The sequence below is a fragment of the Elgaria multicarinata genome, chromosome 10, assembly GCF_023053635.1.
Source record: "Elgaria multicarinata webbii isolate HBS135686 ecotype San Diego chromosome 10, rElgMul1.1.pri, whole genome shotgun sequence".
Lineage (NCBI taxonomy): Eukaryota > Metazoa > Chordata > Lepidosauria > Squamata > Anguidae > Elgaria > Elgaria multicarinata.
Window position 1 is genome coordinate 63,735,295 of NC_086180.1, and position 23,026 is coordinate 63,758,320.

Below are 23,026 nucleotides of genomic sequence, written 5' to 3' on the forward strand. Positions count from 1 at the left end.
TTCTGGTTTGTACCTAGTCAGTACTGCTGTCTTCGAAATGATTTGCAGGTCTCTGGGTTTTTGGAATTTGTTCTTTTATAATTGCCCCAAGGTCGAGAATTTTCTTGAGCCTTTGGTCTGTGAAGATCTGTGCAATCTCTATGGAGTGGTTTGTTTGTGAACTGGGGATTTTGATCCTCAAACCTATTGGGATATAGCCCATATCGTATGTTAGAGCTAGGATGTATGTTCTTCCTTTAATTTATATTATGATGTATTTGAATATTGTTTGGTTAGATAATAAATGGGGGGATCTTATATCTATGATTCTACCATCTCCTACCACCCCAATTTCCGTCTTTAAGCTGAGTTTCTCTTTCCCCCTCTTGTAAGGGCAGTGTGGAATTCACATCTAAACGACATGGTTCATTTTGGAGTTGTTTTAGTTTGAACCATAGCTCTCTGTCAATGAACTTATACAGTAATGACCAAATTTGCTCTTTGTGTCTGAATCCAGAGAAGTTAGTCCAATACTGCCTCTTTTCACATTTTGTGACGTGCATTTACAATGCACGCTGCTTCCTAAATCCAGGGATGCCACCAGGATGGACTGGTCAAAGTCAAATAGCTCAAACAATAATAAAAAATGATAAGACTTGACTTTAAAAGAAACTCTTGGCTTGTCCACTAAGCATCTGTTCTTTCTCAAAAATCTCCTCCTTCTGTTCTGTACCAAGGTCAGGTGGAAGCAATTTAAGTTAGTTTTCAAAAACCCAGAAACCCCAATTGTCTTCTTGTTGGTTGATCCTGCCAACACTCAGTTGTAATCACACGAAGTCATTTTTAACGTAATCTTGCGCTATTTTCAATGTGTTTTGCCATGAGTTTTTTGGGGGTTTTGGAAGGATCAGCTTGTCTACTATTGCCCAACACTGCAAACTTCTTTGTATCGATTACATGAGTTCAGATCCAGAGAGTCATTCAATCCCCTAGGATCCAGGCTTTTTAAAGACAGAATCCAAAAAAAGTGCTGTCCTACTGATTGATCTCTCTTCCCATCTTACTTTTTCTATTGCCCAAAAAACAAAGGATTCTGGCTTGTGTTTCTTTATCCAGGAAATGATTTACCAAAGGCGCCTGTGGTTTGGGGTGTCATAAATTATATAAATGCTCACCTATCCTGATATTAAGTGGCCTTTATTTATTTAAAACATTTGTATCCTGTTCTATATCACTAGGATCTTAGGGTGGCATACAGATAAAATCATACAATGTATCAAATTAAAACCAGTATATAATTTAAAACAAAATATTTTATTCAGTATTCCGAGACATTTCTCTTCTATTCGGAGTCTGTTTTGGATGCTTGCCTGCTTCTGCACCTCTTGTTAAAGCGGCAGACCAGGTCTTTAAGGGCACAATCCTGTGCGTAGTTAAGACACCCAAAGTCCTATTCCCATCATAAAGGGACGCTTCCCTGGAACGAAGCCCCATTCGACGCAGTGGGGCTTGCTTCTGGGCAAACATGCATAGGATTGCACTGCACGGCTCCAATCCTGCACTCACTTACCTGGGAGCAAGCCCCCCCCCCCCGCCCCCTTGGACTGAATGGGACTTCCAAGTAGAAGTAACATAGGGTTGCGCCTTCTACCGATGCTTCCCTGGGAGTAAGGCCCCTTCCGCCCAGCGGGCCTTACTTCTGAGTAAAGATGCACTCATTGTAGGCTGCAACCCTGTCCTCAAATGACGGAGAGGGGGGTCCTTTGGACTGAACGGAGCCAGCTTCCGAGGTGGCCCGCCTGAGATTGCACGGGAAACCTTTGGGCCTCGGCTGTTGCGCCGCGCCCGCGCCCTTCCTCCTCCTCGGCTCCGTGCCCTTCTCCCCTTCCTCGGTTCTGCCCCCTGGGCTCCGCCCTCTCCCGCGGCAGGCAGGCAAAACAAACCCGCGCCCAGAGCCGGGGGAAGCCATTGGGCGTTCGGCTGCTGCTGCTGATGATGATGGGGCTTTGGATCACGGGGGGCGGCGGCCAGGCCCCCTCCTGGGGGGCTGCAGCGGCCGTGTTGCTGGTGGCGCCGCTGGCCGCCTTCGCCTTCCGCTGGCTGCGCACCTACTACAGGCGATGGCAGGCGCTGAAGCTCGTCCCGGGCATCAGTCCCTGCTACCCGCTGCTGGGCAACGTCCCGCTCTTCGAGCGCAACGGGGCAGGTAAAGGCGGTCAGGCGCCGCGCTCCCCCCGCCCCCGGCCAAACTCCCCTGGCTCCTCAGCCGGCTCCGTGCTGCTTGCAGGCGTCCCCAACCCCTCGCCCCTGGCAGCCTCCGCGGCGTTAGCTGGCGGGAGGAGCCAGGGACGGAGGGGAAACTCCAAAAGTTTCCAAAGAGCCCTCCGGACAGCGTGCCCGTTACTGAACGGACTGTTCTTCTGTGGGTTAAAAGGCAGTGTCACAAAAAACAAATGCGTAGTAGGGGTGTGCACGGACCCCCACTCCTTGCAGATCCGCCATCCACCCCGCCCCCGCTCCGCCTACTTCCGCTCCGAGCTCCGGATCCGGATCGGAGCTCCGTTTCCCCCCCCCCATAGGCTTGCATTGAAAGCTAAAAAATTATACAACTTTTTTTCTGTTCAAGTTAGAAACCTCACGTTTGGCACCATGACACCTCATGGGGGTATACACATGCACGCCAAGTTTCAAAGCAATCCCATCATCCCCTGATTTTTGGGGAATTTTTGAAAATCGGGCACCCCATTCACACCCCTTTCCATAGCTCCATCAATTTGCACGTTAGAAACCTCAAACACGCCACCATGAAAGCTTATCCAGGGATACATACGCACGCCGAGACTCAAGGCAGTCCCATCATCCCCTGATTTTTGGGGAATTTATGAAAATCCAACACCCCTTTCCATAGCTCCGTCAATTTTGCACGTTAAAAAAAACCATCAAACTCACCACCATGACATCTTATCCAGGGATACATACGCACGCCGAGACTCAAGGCAGTCCCATCATCCCCTGTTTTTTGGCGGGGCTTAAACCTGCAAAATTTGGAACTTCCAAAACTCCAAGTGAGCGCAGGAAGGACTTCTCCCCTGAGTCAAAGCCACACACACACAACATCCCTGCGAGGTGGGCAGGGGAGGAGGGAGGGAAGGCAGGCAGGCATGCAGCTGGCATTTCTGGGGGCATAAGGAAGTGAGCCAAGGATAAGCCAGTAATGCATATAAAATGGAATAAATCAATAAATAAACAAAGGAGGGGTGGAATTAAAAGCAGCAGTGTTGCTCAATAAACAGCAAGAAGAATTTTTAAAAAAAGGCTATATCTGTCTTTTACCAGCAATAGGGGGACGTGCCCGGGGGAGGGGGAAGCAGCTGCCAGTTCAACTCAAGACAGCCACCAACAGCTCTGAGATTAAGAAGTAAACGCTCACTTCAACTCATAACAGGCATCGCTCCACCACTAAGAAGTAAACGCTCACTTCGACTCATAATAGGCATTGCTCCACCATTTTACTCTCTTTGGAAGGCTCTAATGGCCTTCCAGTGCAGGAGAGAGTGGGGGCACGTCCACGATGAGATGCCCTAGGGGAGCTCATCCCCTTGCACCACATCTTTTCAGTTGTTCCCCAAAGTTAGGGTGGGGAGCAGTGCTGTGTTTCTATCTCTTATTCTTGGCTTAGTATATGATTTCAGGTTGTGTTTGTGCATTTGGTGGGGCTACTGTTTTAAAAAACACTACTGTTTTAAAAAAGCCCGTTCAGATGAAGAAAGAGAAGTTTCCCAGAATCCCAAGTTACCCGTTTTGCCTATCCCCTCCTCTAACTTTGGGATCATGTGATCATGACCGGGAGCTGACTCTGCCCCTCAGCCCTTTGAAAAAGGTATTTTTCCCGCTGATTTTTTAAAAACTTCTAGCGCGCGACCCGCACGACGCAGAAAGTTGAGAGTAGTCTCAAAATGACCCCCATCCACGACTCTCTGTGCACAAGAATTTTCAGAACGATAGCTTAAAAACCAACCCAGTTATGCCCGAGTATTTCCCGCAATGCAATCCTATGGGCGAAAAGCCGAAAACGCCGTTTGAGCCGCACGGTTGACCCGATTTTCAAAAAAATATAGCATGCGACCCACACGACGCAGAGAGGTGAGAGTGGTCTCAAAATGACCCCCATCCATGACTCTCTGAGCACAAGAATTTCCAGAACGATAGCTTCAAAAAGAACGTAGTTATCCGCGATTATTTGCCGCAATGCAATCCTATGGCGAAATGTTTTCAAGATGGCGACCGGAGCACTCCGCCTAAACTAGGAGCTCCGAAAAATGGTCGCTTCTCTTCGCCTTGCTTCTAGGGGTCCGCGGTCCGCTCCTACTCCGCCTCTGGGTAAGGCGGAGCAGGCCAATCCGCTACTGCTTCTACGCTCCTAATCGGAGCGGATCACACCCCTAATGCGTAGCCACGTTTCCCAAGAGAGGCAGAAAAAGAACCATCTGCTTAGCAAGAGCAAGGCTGAGCTGAGAGTCCATCTGGGTTTCAGCACCACCTCTTGCCTAAGAGTGTTGGGCAATTCTTTTCTTATTTATTTTCAGTAAGAATAATTGGATCAGAATGCACTTTAACCCGGACTTTTGAAGAATGGCGGCTTCCAGATGTTTTGGACTTTGATTGCCAGCGGTCCTGATTATTGGCTGTACTGGCAGTTGAAGTCCAAAACATTTGAATGGCACCAGGTTGGGGAAAGCTATTCCGTTCCTTGTATTCAGAACCATGATAATTGTGGTGTGGCTATAGGGTCCTTCCCTAGCTCTGCTTTTAGAGCAAATTTATGGCTTCACGTTGAAACTTTTTTTTAAAATATAGTTTCTGCCTTTTAACCACCTTATTGTATCCCACATTGCATTTGAAAGGGTCTTTCTTCATCCTACTGATCAATTTGTGGATTAATTGTAGTGCAACTGTGATTATGCAATGGGGGTGATCTTCGAAATTAGCATAGACTGTAGCAGTGTGATCTTGTGTATCTGTGGTCCAGAGTAAAATGATTGCTGTTGTATTTATAGGCTTTGAAATCTCTGTAGGTGTGGAAGGCATTGGCACTAGATGGCTTGAGTCAAGTGAGAGCTTTGAGGAAGCCACTTAAAAGGCACTTTGTCTCTAAACAGGGCGGAGTTAACAATTAAACTTTTCTGAAATTGGGGATTGAAATTAAAACATGCCCTTATTATCTGCTGAAGATTGTATCTACTGAAACTGCAATCTGGATTGGGAACAAGGATCTTTCTTCCTCTTCTGTGGCTGTTGGGTTCCTTAGAGATCTTTGCTTAGAGCAACCTTCGCCACCTGGTACCCTCTAGATATGCATTTTCATAAGAATTAATATAAGTGCTTTGCCCAGCGTACGTTGCATGTTTTCCAGATTACTTTGAGCAGTTGATACTTGGCACTGAGGCGTTCCGGAATATATCACTGCTAAAGCTCTGGATAGGACCACTTCCTTTCCTGATCTTATATCATGCAGAAAGTGTGGAGGTGAGTCTCTCTGTCTTAGCTTTTACTGGATGTCCAGACTGATTCTAGGCCTGTTGTTGAAGCACTTAAGATCCCAGTCCTATGCATGCTTGCTTGGAAACAACTGTGCTTAATGGTGATTGCTCCCAGCTTGAGATTATAGCCTTAGTTATGAAAAGAGAGCTTTGGCTATTGGGTGGTATAAAAATGTAATAAATAAATAAAAAGAATACAGAAAAATCATAAAACTGTGTGAACCCTTCAACATTGCAACCATTGTGATTTCTAAAGCGGGCCATGAAACTATTTGGATGATGGGCATCATATGTTTGTAACAAACAAGCATATTCCTGTGTCACTATAACCTTGTGTAAATATTGCCTCCATCCACCTAATTCAAATGAACTGAACATCTTCCACACTGTTTGGATGAATAACAGATCTTTTTTCTAAAAAAAAAAGCTGAGAATTTAGTTAGCTGTCATTTCAAACTGTGAAGACCATTGAAAAACTGGCTGTCCTGCACATTATGTGACCCCTGAAATAACTAAATAAGATCCTTTTGACAATGCTGTCCACCTCCTTCGCATCTTCTGTTTCTTCTGATCTTTTTTCCACAGCAAAATAAGACCTGCTAAATCCTTTATTATTATTATTGAAGCGAAACTTGCCACTGTTTCCTACTGTGTGCAGGAAAAGCAGCGTGATAGAAAGGCCCACTGAATGCTGCTTCCTCTTTCTTCCCCATGCAAAGAAAGAGGAAGTTGTTTATCACTATTGTGGGACAGCAGGAGGCAAAGCCCTTCCCTTTCCTGCATCTGATGACGCTCTGAATGTAGCCTAACAGCCATGTATTTTGGTCCATCAGGTGCTTTACAACCTGCCGCCTCCCTTTTGCAGTTTCAGTCAGGCAACAAAACCAGGAGCCACTAAGGGGAGCACTATATGTGCCTCTTGGGCTCTATTTGCCAAGTTTTGTAGGGCTGTTCTAGGTTGATCTCAATTATCATTATGCTGTGAAAGAACTTTGCAAAATAAGGAGAAGATTTGGCACATACATGGCTTAAATCAGGGGTGAGGGGAAGGTAGATCTCTAGATGTTTTGGACTTCAGTTCCCAGCATTCCTGACCATTGGTTGTATTGGCAAATAGCTCCAATGGAAGTTGAAATCCAAAACATCTGGAGATTATTATTATTATTTATTTATTTATTTATTTATTTATTTATTTATTTATTTATTTATTTATATAGCACCATCAATGTACTCTCTCTTCTGCCCATCCCTGGCTTAGATCGCTGTGTAGAGAGAGAGGGCGGGGGAGGAAAGGATGTTGAGATGGTAAGAAGATCATTCTGGTGGTTGGTGGAGCTGTAAATATATCTTGCTCTGTATATCCTAGAGCTCCATCCGACAAGCGTTTTATTGCACGCTCGTTCCTGAGCGCTTACGGATTTCCTGGAGTCCCTTCACATGACGTCGTCTGCCTCTCTCTCGCCCCTTCCGCACCTTCTGGCCTTCCTTGCTCTGCAAGAGAAACCAGAAAAAGCCCGGGTGCTGCTGTGTGTGGGAGAAGCAGCGTGATTACAATGCCCAACTGAATGAGCTTCATGCTCCTTGTTTACTTCCTGTTTTCAAACAGGAAGTAACTGAGCAACAACAGAGAAGTGACAGCAGCCAGTGTTTCTTCCTAGAAACAACAACAACCTCTAACAATAAAATCTTATGTTATTGAGGTGCAGTTCCCATGAAATCTGCTGTTTGTCTGAAAAAAAACGACAACAGGGAAAGGGGTGTTTTTGTGTGTGTGTGTGTTTGCAGGATTTTGACATGAGCAACTGTTTTCTTGCAAATGACTGTATCCAGCTGAAAGAAGCAAAATGACAGGGACTTGCTAGATTAAAGAAACCAGGACAGACAGGGAGCTTCTTACCCTAGACACAGAGCTTTAAATCATGCAATGGGGCCCAGGAGCTGCATTTGCTCCCCCCATCCGTCCCCTCTTCTGTGAGGCTCATCGGGTGACCTGCTTGCCACAGCAGGTGAGGGAAGCGGAGAGCAACACCTGGGATTGAAATGGAAAGGAAGAGTTGTGACTACTTTGTCCCACATGATTCCAGGTTCAGCCCCACAATCTGAGTTCCAGCCTTTGGCAGGTAATAATAAAGATGGATACTTCTGAGCATATGCCGAGTGTCTTTCCTTTAAGACAAGTTAACAACAGCTTGTTTCTTAATCCCACACTAATGCAGTAGGTTTTCCAGGGAAGATGAAATGGCCTCCATGCAGGCTGGAGATCAGTGCCCTTTTAAGAAATGAAAGAGAAGCTAGTAGCACAGGCTATTACCTTTACAAACTGCCTGTATAAATGGGTGGGCCAGCACTGGCACAGTGAAAGAAACAGCTGGCAGGCGGCTGGAAAGCGATTCTGCTGGTAGCAGGAGCAGTTGAAAATGCCTCGCTCTGTGGAGGGCAGCCTCACTCTTGGAGCGTGATGCAACTTTGCTGCAGGAACAAAGTATGGTGGTCAAATGTGGAACGGAGTGCAGAGTTTTCTGCTTCCTTACAAACCTCAGCTGCTTCCCCTTCTGCTGCCGTGTCTTCTGAAAAGCAACCTTCAAGTCTTTATGGTTGTTGACATAAAGTCTGAACACGTGTGGATAATTCTAAGAAGGCCGATGAGTTGAGCCATCTTCATGTGATGCCCATGGGGATACCACGGCATGGATGGAGGAAGGGAAGAGCTAGATTGCAGCTGCTGGTCCTGTCTTGTTGTCCTTCACTAATTGCTTGTGTCTTCTGAACGAGAGCCTACTTGTGTATGAGCTGTGCACACGCAGGCTCCATTCTGCTTGAGAGATGTGCACTCTTCAAATGAAGCTATGGCAAAATGTGGATTGCGCAGGGGGAGCCCACCGTGTGCAAAAGCTTCCGTTCAGAGATTTGGATCAACGTATGGAGATCCAGAGATGGGATCGGTGGGCGTCACCCTCCTCCCGGCTTTCAGCCCATGTGCTGGTATTACAAGATTGGCTCCTCTGAGCAGGGCTTCGCTGGAAAAGATTGCTCATGATGATGGGGCCATGGGGAGAATAAATTACATAAACTTGTAAAAAAAATAAATCACCCCCACAGAGTAACTTATGCAGAATGAATTTGATTTGCATAAGTTATACAGATTGCAGAATTCCTTTTATGTGGTCAGAATTTGGCTTGACTTGGTGAAGAGCATTGAAGCCCTGCCTATGGGGAATCTGAAGAAAAAGTAAAGGAGCTGCTAGATACTTTGAATGCCACTTTGGAGTATTCATTGCTAAGCCTGCTAATAGCTAGTCAAATAGAATTTCTTTGGATAGTTGGCTTTTAAGGCAGGGCTGAACAGATAAGCACAGAAATGGCTAATTCTCCCTTTTAGAGAGATCTTAGTTTTGTTCTCATCTCCCGGCAGGTTGTTTTGAATAGCTCCAAGCATATTGAGAAGTCCTTTCCCTACAAGTTTCTTCACCCCTGGCTTGGCACAGGACTTCTAACAAGGTAAAGCAAAATGTAGCTAGAAGGTGGGTGGGTGGTTTGCACTTTACCTGTGCCTCCAGCAGGCCTATCTAGTGGAATTTTAGGATGCTGTTAGGATGTTTTTTTTGAAGTTTTAGCAATGTATACTATGTTTTTAATCAGTATTTTATGTATTTTATACTTGCTGTTGTTCCCCGCCTCAATCAAAATGGAGAGGCGGTTAAGAAATGTTGTTGTTGTTGTTGTTGTTGTTGTTGTTATTATTATTCAATCTCCCTCACACTCTGGATGCTTTGGACTATAACTCCCAGAATTTCTGACCATTGGCTATGCTGGCTGTGGCTGCTGGGAGTTGATGTCCAAAACAGCCAGAGAGCACTAGGCTGCGAAAAGCTGGGCCAGATCTCCACTAAGCAGGATATGACACTTTGAAAACGTTTTGAAAACTGTATATGGAGTGTGTCTTGGACCCCAGCCGTTGTCACTCCTGTTATAAACCAGTAATGTAGATTCTGCCCTGGTCTAGTTGGACTGTCTGGTGCTCTCTGCAGTGGCATCAACCCTGTGGAAAGTAGAGCTGTGCACAATTGGCTTCTCAAAATTCCCCCGACTATTGGTGGGCAGAGAAATTAGGGGGACAATTTTGCCGCATTTCTCCAAGGGGAGAAGAAATTCTCTAAGAGTTTCTCACAGGTGGGGCTCACTGTCGGCCGGGGTTCTGGCACAGCTTCTTTTTTTGTCCTAAGGGTTTTTGGTGTTCTCCACTTGCACCACAAATGGCACTACCATCAAATGTGTTGAGGCTTCCGGTTTTCTGCATCATTCTCAGGGCATTTTATAATTTATTTTGAATTTCATTTATTTACTTATTGCATTTCTGTACTGCTCAATTGCCGAAGCTCTCGGACGGTTTACAGAAATTAAAACCATGAAGTACAGTTCAAAGTATAAAACAAACAATGGTATAAAAACACAATATAAAAGTACAATATAAAAGCACAACCAGGATAAATCTGAGCAGCAACGCAGAGTTTTATACAGATTTAAAATACAGATTTAAAACAACAAAGTTAAAAGACTAAGAGGATAAACTGTTAAAATACTGGGAGAATAACAAGGTCTTCACCTGGTGTCGAAAAGAGTATAACATAGGTGCCAGGTGAACCTCTCTAGGGGGCTCATTCCACAGCCAGAGTGCCACAGCAGAGAAGGCCCTCCTCATTCCACAGCCAGAGTGCCACAGCAGAGAAGGCCCTCCTCATTCCACAGCCAGAGTGTCACAGCAGAGAAGGCCCTCCTCCTGGCAGCCACCTGCCTCACTTCTTTTGGCAGGTACATATGGCATTCCTTCTTTGGTGGTGTTTTTGAGCTTATCGAATCACTGTGAGGTGACAAAGGGTGCTGCATGTGCGTTTTCTTTCTATTACACATCTCTGAAGCCTGCACTTCCTAAACTGAAAAAGACCCATGGAAGGAATTCCCTCATGATGTCTTCTCCTGGGCCTTCATTAAAATGTGGGAAGCCAGGGAGGCTACGGGCTGCCACAGAGATGGTTGTACAATAAAAGACAGGATGCTCACCTTGACCACCTCCTAAATAAGCTAAGCACAAGAACCCCGAACCTAATCCATAGGAATTTCTTCAAAATTTCTTCTCCTTTCAAATTCTTTCTGAAAGCAATTTCTTTTGTATCAAACTGGTTGAGCATGGTCGAAAAAAAAATATGGGAGGAATTTTTGGCACAGCACTAGTGGAAAAATCCTCCCATGTGCAGTTCAGGAGACAGAAAATGTAACATCTTTGAAATGCCTCCTGAAAACACACATTTTCACATAGGCTTTCCCTGGGCTTTTTTATCTTTCTTTTTTTTGTACTGCTCTAGACCGAATCCTGGCTCTTTGCAAGCACAAACAGAGCTAGGCAATAGAATAGTCAGCTTGGCAAGCAAGTGGTTCAACAGACAGGGTTCCGTCTAGTGAGGATTAGCCTAAGGCAAGAGTGACCAGGCAGCAGCCAGAACACAGGTAGTCAGTCGATGAGGATCAGGCAACAGCAGGCATGGTCAGAGTAACAAACAGAAGGCCGAGCACAGTAAATCCATCAGGTCCATTACTTGGTAGAGAAGCCGGGTCAAGAAACAGTCCAAGGGTCAGTAGCACAGCGGCTTCTCATCAGAGGTGTGTTGGACATCCTCCTCATGAGGAAGGCCCAACTCATGAGCATTCCTTCTCAGTAGGGAAGCACTCCTTCGCCTGGCAACCATCCTCTCATGTACTTTAAGGTGCAGGCATTCTCGAGGGCTATGTGGTGGCCCAGCGCCTTTCTCTGCCTTCAAAGCAGATCCAAAGGCCTCACCCCTGAGGGTCCCGGGTCATCTTGGCAAGTGCCAGGATCTTCTGAGGGGCCAACTGGCTCTGATGGTTCTGGTTCCTCCTCTGAAGAAGACTCCAGTGGTGGCATGACATCTGGAACCATGACATTTTTCAGGGGAAAATGGATGGGGAAAACATAAAACCTGGAGTGTCATGATCCTGATTCAGATTGGGACTCTGCCCGTTTACACCCTTCTGACATTCTGTGGTTTTGGGGGCAGAGCAGTGGGTGTGATCCTGCTCCCTCCTCCACTTGTTCAGCCTCTGCCCCATAGTGTTTCTAAAGGGGAATAAAGATTGAAAACCCAACTGGGAAGGTATTAAAGAGCACAAAACTAGCCCAGGACATCCACATGCTTACTGAAGGGGTAGATAATTTGGGGTCATTTTATGATGTCTAAAAATGTTCATAACTGAGAACTGGCAGGTTGAAACTCTCTGAAATGGATGTTTGGCAGGAGGTGTGCTTTCCAAAACAGGTGTTCCAGGCACCCGAAGGCACTGCTGCTAGATGGGAAAAATTGCCCATCTAGCAGAAATGTAGTGCAGCTGGAATGCAGAGGTGAAGATCGCCTCCACTGTCCCCCTGCCCTGCATTGGATGATCAGCAGCCTCTGAGTTTGGAGGGGTTTGGTATCCACATAGGATGGAGCCCTTAGGACGCAATCCTATGCATGTTTAGGCAGAAAAAAGTCCTATTATTCCAGCATTTCTCAGCTAGCATGGCTGGCTTGGGAATGTTGGGTGTTTTAGGATTTTTTACTGTCCAATCAATGCATAGGCTTGCACCCTTAATATATTTACTGTGCTTTGTATAGGATTTGCTTGTGTAGAGAGAGATTATCCTTAAGTCTTTGTTTTGCAGCACTGGAGACAAATGGCGGTCTAGAAGAAAAATGTTAACTCCAACCTTCCATTTCACCATCTTAGACGATTTCCTTGACGTGATGAATGAACAAGCCCATATCCTTGTTCAGAAACTTGAAAAACATGTGGACAAAGAGCCATTTGATTGCTTTTTAGACATCACGCTCTGTGCCCTTGACATCATCTGTGGTAAGTCCTGATGGTTGCCCAGTGGTTGCTGTACAATTGTCACAGTGCTTGAGGTCTCAAAATTCCACTTCTTATATTGGGAGACTAAAATTGATTGTGATGAATGGGCAAAATAATGGTTTCTCTAATAACAATATAGCTACCTGCCCTACATTGGGTACATCCCAATTTAAAATTATTTTTATAGCTTGCTGTTTCAGTTAAATGCTAGTTCATTCATCCATGGCATAGAATATGGATTTAAAATCTAATCTGAGAGGGGGAAAGGAGTCAGATGTATCCAGGCAAGATCCAGATACACATACTGGGGAGAAAGGGGCATGGGATGGCTGGAAGGGAGTAGCCCTATTCAGGTATTCTTAAATTCTATGTATGGTGTGTCTGCAGGTCCGTGCACACTGCCTTTTCTCCCTTCACCTTCCTGCGTTGAGCTGGAAGACGCAAAAGGGGATTCTAAGCGGATTTGGCTGAACAAGGTTATAGTCGTCCCTGTGACGTTGCAGTCAAAACTCCCGAATAGGGCTAGTGGCTACAGTGATGGTGCGACATTAGTAACAGAAGAACTCTACTACAAATTGACCAATATAGGTCAGCAGTAGAGCACATCCTTTGCATGCGGAAGGTCCCAGGTTCAATCCCGACATCTCCAGCTAGGTCTGAGATAGACTTCAGTCTGAAACCCTGGACAGCCGCTGCCACTCAGTGTTGACAATACTGAGTTAGATGGACGTAAGGAACTGTCTTTTACTAACTCAGTACAAGGCAGTTCCTTGCGTTTCTATTGCTGCCCATTGTCGGTTTGTAGGTGAAGCGTTTTTTACCGACTTCTCTCTCTTTCTCTTCTGTTTCTAGAAACTGCGATGGGCAAGAACATTGGTGCTCAAAACGATAAGGATTCCGAGTATGTCCAAGCGGTTTATAGGTACGTGTCAGGGTGTGATGATCTATTCCGGTAGAGCAGAGGTGGGGAACCTCTTCCAGCCCGAGGGCCAAATTCAATCTCAGAGCACCTTTTGGAGCCCACGTTGCTATGGTGGGCAGGGCTAAAGGCAAAGGGGGTGGAGCCCCAAACACAATAAAACACCCCAAAATGCCGAAAATGTTAGCTTAAAGCTCTTACTGCCTATTGCAACCTTTTGGGATGCAGAAAAGCTGGGAAACCACCGAGCAATTGGTGGTTGGCAGGAAGGGGTGGGGCCATGGGAAGGGGTGGAGCTTTCTGGGGAACCCCACATATTGAGCCAGATTGGCACTCCAGGAGGGATGGATTTGGCCCCCGGTCCTGAGGTTCCTCACACCTGCAGTAGAGCTTAGATCAGCAATGGCTCTTTGGAGAAAAGGCCCTTCCCCCTCTGCCCAAATAGCCTTCAGTAAGAACTTGGCTGCCTGCATGATGAACACACACAGACAATTGGTTTGTAGGATTTCTGTCCCCAGCACTGATGCTTGGAGGCAGATTGTGTGAACTTGAGACTCCTTGGGTCTCAATTGGATTATCCAGTGGTAATCCAATTTAGGGTAACATTGGATGCAACCCTATGTGTGTTGGGTGCGTACGCAGAAGCTCGTTCACACCGGAGGCTCTCTTCATAGTGCAGCCTTCCCCAACCTGGTGCCCTCCAGGTGTGTTGAATGGGCTGGAGGATGCTCTGTTTTCCTCAGCTTAGTAGCTAAGGATGTTGCAGGCATCCGATACATGGGTGGAGTCTGATAAATGGGTTGAGTCTGCTGGGCCTGCTGGACTCGTGTCGCCTGCTTGCTGTGCAAGCCACTGCACAGTCTGGCGAGCACTCAGTGAGTGCTGCACGGCGCCCATCCTCTTAGCGAGCTGCCATTTTGTGTAAAAGGGGCAGCTCTTAATTTAGTGTAAAAAAGTCTTTTACTCAGATGGCGGCGATAAAACCACCATTTCCACAAGATTAGAGGTGTGACTAGACCTACCAGTAGCAAGAAATTTTCATTGAAAGACGAATAGCGCTGTTACTTGTTGCCCTAGGATGAGTGACTTGGTTCATCACAGACAGAAGTCACCGTGGCTTTGGAATGACCTTATTTACCTTCTGTTCCAAGAAGGAAGAGAACATTCCAGGAGTCTGAAAATACTTCACAGCTTCACTGATCAAGTAAGCTGCAGCATTTTCCTTTTACTTATCAGTGCACAGGCGCCAATGTCAAACTGTTTCCACCAAGATATAGTCGTGGTTCTCCCGGGCCTCATTATCTGGCACTTATATCATTCCATCCTTTCATCCGTCACATTTGGATCTCATACTATGCTAAAGGTGGCACCTGTGGGGTTTCCCATTTTATCCTCACAACAGACCTGCGAAGTAGGCTACTTTGAGGAAAAAGTGACTCAACCTTCAGGCTACTTACAGAGTTTCATGGCTGAGTCAGGATTTAAACCCTTGCCGGTCCAACACTTTAGCCACTATGCATCACTGGCTCTGATTTTCTCCCAAACCACCAGAAGTGTCTCCTCATATTGGAGACCTGAGGTACCTTCAAGGTTGAATAGTTCTATAGAAGTTTCATGCCTATTCTTCCCTCTTATTGACAAATATTTTAGGGTCAATTCCTGAAGTAGCTGTCTAGTTTCTCAAAACTGAACTCCAGCGAATGGCTTCCTCTGAATCTATGGTGGAAGTAAGGGCTCAACTAGCTTGAAGTAGGTACATCCATGAGGACTTGTCCTCTGTACATTCTTTGGCGGACAGGACAAAGAGGACTTGCTAGATTTATCCCACTGGATATCCAGTTTCGTACAGTGTGTTTTCTTTCTCATGGCTTTTACAGAGAAATTAAATGACTTATAGCCTGATTTTGATCCTGTCAAAGCTTCTAAAAAACCCAACTTTGGTTGGAAGGCAACTCTGTTTTATTGAGCATAATGCAGCTGCGTGGCAAGTCCTGCAGTTGAAGGACTTACAACTTACCTTCTAAAAGACAAGTATTTATACTTAAATCAACTAGTAATCAGCAAATTCTCACAGGAACAAAACTGATCAAAATGACTTTTTCATTTCGTTTTTACAAGAGGTGGCTACTAATTCTTTAGGTAAGGTCCGCTTGACCTGGAAGGTCAGTTTCTCTTATTAACCTTTGACTATTTGTCTTTTCCTAGGTCAAGAGACCTTTAGACTTAAGAATTTCAATTAATCATTTCCTTGCTGATATAGCAGTTTCAGCAACACAGCACTTTCAGACACATACATTATTCCAATCCCATCATGCACTTCTCTTGCACGAACCAAACTACAGACAAAGCAAGTATGTTGGGCGTATGGCTTTGTTTTCTCCATCCTAAGCATGTTTACCCAGGTGTAAGTGCCCAGGTAAACGTACACAGGATTGTACAGCATAGACCTCTTTAGTGCCAGTGCTTATTTCTCTTCTCTGTTTGCCAGCACAATGCACACCGCACTAGGTCCAGGCTAAAGTTTTTATGGATTGATTACATTTCAATACCGCCCCAGTAGTCAAAGCTCTCTGGGTGGTTTTCAACAATTAAAACCACTAACTGCCTCACAAAATACAAAATAAAATGCAAAAGCTTAAAACCATAAAATAAAAGAACAAGCCAAAATAAAACAGCTGCAGTGCAGACGTTTGAAATAGAAGAATGGATTTTAAAACAACAGAGCTAAAAAACTAAAACACCTGGGAAAAGAAAAAGGTTTTCTCGTGGCCCTGGAAAGAGCGCAACGTAGGTGCCAGGTGAGATCTAGCGCATCCTTTTACGTGGCACTGCACAGAGCACAACAGATGTGACAACGGTGCATTGTTTTCCAATATTTAAGGTGATCGCAGAAAAAGCTCAAGAACTCAAAAACCAGGAGCAGCACAAAAGCGAAGCTGTCGGCAATGGTGAGCAAAGGAGGGACAAGAAAAGGAGGGCTTTTCTTGATCTGCTTCTGAACGCCACTGATGAAGCGGGGAAGAAGTTAAGCTACCTGGACATTCGAGAGGAAGTGGATACGTTCATGTTTGAGGTACAACATGCATAGTACAGGGTGATGGTGTACCGTAGTGGCTCATTCCAGTGGTGGACAGGGCCAAAGCTTATTTACCAGCGTGTTTTAGCTTAAAGCTTTTATTGCCTGTAATTAAGCCTCTGTAGAAGCATTTCAACCTCTTCAAATGCGGGAAAAGTGAACCAAAACTTGGAAACAGTTGGAGGAAAGGGGCTGTGGCCTTGGGAAAAGGGCGCAGCCGCCTGGAGGCCGGATTGGGATCCCAGTAGGGCAGATTTGGCCTACAGCCCTGAAGTTCTCCACCCCTGCAGCATGGAGATGATAATACTGATTTGACAGGGTCATTATATCTGAGCATTTAAGACTAATTCTGGCCCACTTGCATTGGCTGCTTGTGTGCTTCTGAGGCCGGTTCAAGGTGGTTTTAATCTATAAAGCCTTACATGACTTGGGACAGCAACACCTGACAGAATGGTATATGACTTTGTCATTATATTCTGGCGTGGTTTTTTTTAAAAAAAAAAACTGTTTAAGCTTTTACAACACTAAGCAAATACACAGAGACCATAGCCAACATGGCCATAACTATGTCTTGAATGCACTCCTATGCATTCTTTTGTATCTTGCCTTATTTCCCTGAAGTTAGCACTAATTGTATTCTTAATGACAATTCTGGAACGTAGGTTAGACCGGAAGGATGGGGCCCAGCAAACAGATTCAAACTTAGGCCAAATCTAATGTGTAACGTCAAGATCATAATGGAAGAATCGCTCCCTGCCCTGACTGGCGCACCAAAATGCTGTTCTCTTTCTGGCCCCAAAACAAGACAGGGAGACGCAATAATACTCTTAAATGTAACTCAGAACTGAGAAGCATCTTCATTTAAGTATTTTATTAGAAATGGCTGTGAACGCAGGCTCGAACATGCGTTTGCGGTCTGGCACAATAGGTGTAAAAGCTCCATGCTCTGATAGGGTACATATATATCTGAGACTGCTCTTAGACTAGAGGTGGGGAACCTCAGGACCAGGACCAGGGCCCCCTTTCCCCTCCCTCTGTCCCCTTTCCTCCCCACCACCCACTTCCTGGCTTTTGCGCAGTTCCCCCTCCCCCCATTCTAAAAGGTTGAAATGCCTCTTCTGGTATTTTTGGCTCTAAACTTTTGCCCCTTTGCCCTTGAGCCCACCCACCATTGGAATATGCCCCATCCCCACCCCCGCGAGAGCTCCTTTGAAATGGAATTGGATCCCTGGGCTGACACTGGTTCGCTGCTCCTGCATTAGACGGTAATCTTGCGCTTACAGGACCCGACCAATCTAGGCCTCCAATGTTCTGCACAATTGTTGTCCCTTAACAAGGGATTTAAAGGCCCGCTTCCCCAGCGTGTTAATAGCTAATCAAACACACAAGGCTGGAGAATACACTTAATCTATCTACTTCTGATGCTGCAGTATGGGGGCGCCCTCCGGTTCTATAAAATGGAGGCGCCCAGAACAAAGGAATCTCACAGTATATATAGGCCCTGACTACAAGAGGGTGTTAGTCTCTTTCTAACCCTTCAATTGGTCAGTTCTGGATTAGCAAATTAAGTTACATTCAATTTTCAAGTTAAGGTGCGCAATCTCAATGAGTCATAGGTTACATTCGATGCTCTATTGGTCGAAAGTTTTTCACTTTTTCTGCTACGATATGATGTCCACCATTAATGAATGCAAATCTGCCATGTAGCCACTTGTAGCTACCCTTTGGCAGAGAAGCCATCTTTTAACCCTTAGCACATTACATTCATCAGAGAGATGAAATCTCTCCCTGGGGTGATCACAAGCAGCAGTGGAGGCGAAGGAAAGACCTTTTGATGTACACATCTCACTTCATTTTTTAAAAAATGTGGATTTAAAATAGACGTGGATCTAGTGTTGGTTTGCGTTAGCTTGCTGATGATCTGGCAGTTCAGTGACTATAACTCAACATGACTCTATCCCCTCAAAGAATAACTGAAAAGGGCTTTTTGAGGGACAATCCTATGCACATTTATCTGGGAATATGTCCCATTGAACTGCATAGGGCTGACTTCTGACTAGGCCTGCATAAGATTGTACTGTAAAAGAATTAACATAGCAATGGTGGGGTTTGTTGCCCTCTGGTGGGTACTGAGGCATTTGTGAAAGAAATCAGAATTTCTGAAGCTCAGCAACAATCAACTTACAATTTAAAGCATGTCTGAGAAGGGGAATTGACATGGGAGAAAACATAATCTTGTTGATTTCAAGATTCTCCACATCCCTACTACAGGGACAATATAGCAACACTTTACCCCTGAGGGAACTGGAGAGGGGAAGGAAGCAAAGGCAACCCTGATGTTTCCTCATCTCCCTTTATTGAGAAGAATGAAATAGTACACTATATGTAAATATGCACACATGTCCACACACACATAAATGTGTTTGTGTAATGTGTGTGTGGCCCTTAATTTAAAACCATAAAAAGCATAAAATACAAACAAAAACAGACATTGACCTTAAATAAACAAGTTTCCCTTTGACATAGAATTATAGAATAGCAGAGTTGGAAGGGATCTACAAGGCCATCGAGTCCAACCCCCTGCTCAATGCATTGGGCAGTATCCAGTGGTAATACTACTTACATTATTTTCCCAGCATGGTGTGGTGTAGTGGCTACAGTGTTGGACTGGGAGTCGGGAGTTCCTGGTTCTAGTCCCCGCTCAGCCATGGAAAACCACTGGGTGACTTTGGGCCAGTCACAGACTGTCAGCCCAACGTACCTCAGAGGGTTGTTGTTGTGAGGATAAAATGGAGAGGAAGAGGATTATGCACACCACCTTGGGTTCCTTGGAGGGGAAAAGGCAGGATATAAATGCAATAATAAATAAAATAATTTTTTTTCTTAAAGTAGTTACTGCCAGTAACTAACCCTTAGATGAAGCTTTTTGACCTTATAGAATGGGGTGGAAATCGCCAAACTCTTGGTTGTTATGAGGAAGGAGGTGGGGGTAGGCCCAAGCAGGCCGTATTTGACCTGGCCTGATGTTCTGCACTCATGCTCTAGAAGCAAATCTGCAGTCTCAGATATGTGTATTACTTATTCTCTCAAGGCCCCTTCAGATATGGGCGTGATGGTGCAGGGCAGGGCTGGTGCCTGAGAATTGTGTATTAGCTCTAACAAAAATTGGTGGTAGTGTCAATGGATTTGAAATACTTTTCAGGCCCTGTAACGGTTGAGCACCATGTTTGTTATTAAAAGCTTGGCTTTGAAAACTCTTCCTCTAGGGTCATGATACTACCGCTGCTGCCATGACCTGGACTATTTATTTACTTGCACGTTATCCAGAAGTCCAAAGAAAAGTTCACAATGAATTGGATGAAATTTTGGGTAAGTTTCCCTTTCCCTTGGACATGTGAGCATCAACTGGGTACAGTATGACACGCACATGTATTTCCACGTAAGTTTACGATAGGCAACATGTGGCCCTCCAGATATTTTGGTCTGCAACGCCCATCATTCCTCATCATTGGCTATGGTGTCAAGGGCTGATGGGACCTGTAAGCCAAAGCATCTGTAAGGCAACATCTTACATCTGTAAACATCTGTAATTGCTCACACCATATATATATATATATATATATATATATATATATGTGTGTGTGTGTGTGTGTGTGTGTGTGTGTGTGTGTGTGTGTTCGTAAATATTAGCAGGAAACCCTTATACTGGCTTTGCATCGTCCTCAAAAACTCACAGCGTACATTTTACAAAAATGATTAGTGATCCATAGGCATCTTGGCCCTTTCCCCAGCAATGTTCCTCCCACTGGCTTAGCTCTCTCAGTGGGGGCAACTGTAGCAGGACTGCGCACTCAATTTTCTACTTAAAAACAAGCCAAAACCTTTTTTGCTGTTAAATTGGCTGCCTAATGGGGCTATGACTGCATGGATGATCCTAGGATCCTGTGCTGTAGTAGCCTTGCCATAGCAGCTGGTAACATTTATGCTCTTCATGCTGTAATCTTTGCAGCTTCAATGTTGTCTGCCACTAGAAAGTAGGGATGTGCTCCGCTTCTCCTCGAACCGGAGAAGCAGGAGCGGAGCAGGGGGCTTCGCCTGCCCTTAAGGCGAAGGCGAAGAGGATTGGGGGGCCGGCGGAGCGTGGCGAAGAGGATCGAGGTGAAGGCGAATCCTTCGCCTCGATCCAGAGCTCCGCCAGAAAGGTAAGTGGGGTTTACCGGGCCCTGCCACTGTCTCTGTCTCTGTCGCCCATGCGGCAACAGCGGCAGGGCCCGGTAAACCCCCCCTCCTCTCCCTTACCGGCATCCGTTCGCGGTCCCTCGGCTTCTTCAATTGAGCCTGCTGTTCAGCCACGAAGTCTGGGCCGCACTTGCCCTCCTGGTTGAACCGCGGGCTCAATTGAAGAAGCCGAGGGACCGCGGACGGACAGAGGTAAGGGCCCCTCCCCCTTGGTCCCTTACCGGGCTCTGCCGCCGTTGCCACCCGTGCGATGATGGCAGCAGGGCCCGGTAAACCCCCCCCCCCCCCGCCCTCCTCTCCTGGCCTTACCTGGTGCCACTCCCCTCCACTGCAGAGCTCCGATTCGGAGCCAGAGCTCCGTGGCGAAGAGGAGCGGAGTATGGGCGGAGCGGCGCGGAGCGGGCCGATCCGAAATTTTCGGATCGGCCCGCAGGGCAGAGCGGGGGGTCCATGCACACCCCTACTAGAAAGAGGGCATTGCAGTGCTGATTGGCCAGAGCATTGCCTTATCAATAAACTCTGGCTTAGGAAGACAGTCACTGGCTCAGACCCAAAACGTCTTCACCGCTGTTTAAAATAGCTATCACAACGTCAAGTTTAGGATGAATGTTTTAGCGGTTATGAATAGCGTATGTTTCTCTCACTGCCTCTTTTGCTTGGATCAGGAGACGCTGACCATCACGTCACATTGGATGAATTGAAGAAGCTACGGTATCTGGAATGTGTTATTAAAGAAGCTCTTCGCCTTTTCCCTTCTGTTCCATATTTTGCCCGCACTCTCAGTGAGGACTGTTGTATAAGTGAGTAGTCCAAGCAGGTGTGAGCTTAGTGCTAATGGAGTTAGTCTTGTGAGGAGCTGCTTTCATGCACATTCATTCTTTGGCAGGAGGACATAAGGTATGCAAAGGGCTTGATGTCATCATTATCCCTTATGCACTGCATAGAGACCCTGACACCTTCCCAGAACCTGAAGAATTTAGACCGGAGCGTTTTTTCCCTGAGAACTTAGCTGGGCGGAACCCATACGCCTACATACCTTTCTCGGCTGGGCCTAGGAACTGTATTGGTATGTATATATGCCCTCTGAACTCCATAGTGTTAGATGTTCTTTTCCTGTGTAAGATCTTTAAAAATAAATTTTTGGTTTAGACTGAAAAATCCACAAAAAATGTATTCTTATTGGACATTTCAGTTCTACTCTACAGAGCAAAGAAGTCCCTCTTTTGCACAGCATCTGGCATGCTGGATGCCTTCCTTCCATGTGCAAAACAAGAGGAAAAGAACCCCCACCCGTTTAGACGCTAGTATGGCCTACTTTGCACATAACACTAACCCATGATATGGGTTTTTGAATTCTGGGTTGTGATGATGTGTGAATGTGGCTATACTGACAAACAAGGTTTTCTTAACCATGAAGAAGCCAGAAAGGGAACCCATAGCTTGTTGTTGGGTTCTGAACTCTGGGTTGTTTAAACCGTGGGTTGTCATTATGTGCGAACCCAGAACCAAAGGCTAAGGAGGATGGAAATAAATAACTGGGGGATCGAGAAAACAAACCCCATTTGGTTCTATCATTTACTAGATGGACCTTGGGTACGGCAACAAAGCATGTGTTAAGTAAATGGGTTAGCATTATGTGCAGTCCAGGCCTATGAGTCAGGACATCTGAACAAATTAATTGTGTTTAGTTACATTTTACATTGGACAAACTGATTGCTGGAACTTGTAGGATGTATTTATGCATGGGATTGCACCCTAAATGAAGCTGAGAAGCTGACCTCATTGTCAGCCAGGTCATCTGGTTCATGTTGAATAATAAACATTTATCATCGCTGTTCTTAACTGTAATGACCATTGTTTTCAAACCCATATTCAGGTCAGCGCTTTGCACAGATAGAAGAAAAGACTGTTCTTGCCATCATCCTACGGCACTTTTGGGTTGAAACTACACAGAACCGTAAAGAACTCTATCCTGTAGGAGACCTGATTCTTCGTCCTAATAATGGCATCTGGATTCAGCTGAAAAGGAGATCATCATCTAGCTCTTAAAATAAGGAAACAACAGGAAGATTCCCTGCCCAAGCACACTTGGACCATTTTCAATAAAGATTCTAAATTTTCATAGCAGGACACTTCAGATTGCCTAAACAGACTGTTTTTTAAACACACACACACACACACACACACACACACACACAAAACTACCACAAAAATTGCCTTTACAAACAAAAACAACTTTATAATTATTAATTTTTACTCTTAAACCTAGAAGGGTGGTTGATTTTTTGTTATTAGTAAGTTATTAGTAAGAAAACGAGTAATATTAGTAAGAAAAAGATTATTTGGGTTTTTTTTTAAAAAAAATCA

At 45.4% G+C, this 23,026-nt stretch overlaps 1 protein-coding gene across 1 annotated transcript; it reads left to right on the forward strand.

Annotated features, from left to right (window-relative positions):
* The first annotated feature begins 1,968 nt into the window (after positions 1–1,968).
* On the forward strand, positions 1,969–22,796 carry LOC134404809 (cytochrome P450 4V2-like). Its single transcript, XM_063135719.1, has 11 exons — positions 1,969–2,185; positions 5,393–5,505; positions 8,932–9,017; positions 12,235–12,425; positions 13,278–13,347; positions 14,422–14,548; positions 16,226–16,417; positions 19,687–19,789; positions 21,325–21,459; positions 21,546–21,725; positions 22,536–22,796. Exons 1-11 carry the CDS (start codon positions 1,972–1,974, stop codon positions 22,706–22,708), a joined length of 1,584 nt encoding a protein of 527 aa, XP_062991789.1. The 5' UTR covers positions 1,969–1,971; the 3' UTR covers positions 22,709–22,796.
* The last annotated feature ends 230 nt before the right edge of the window (positions 22,797–23,026 follow it).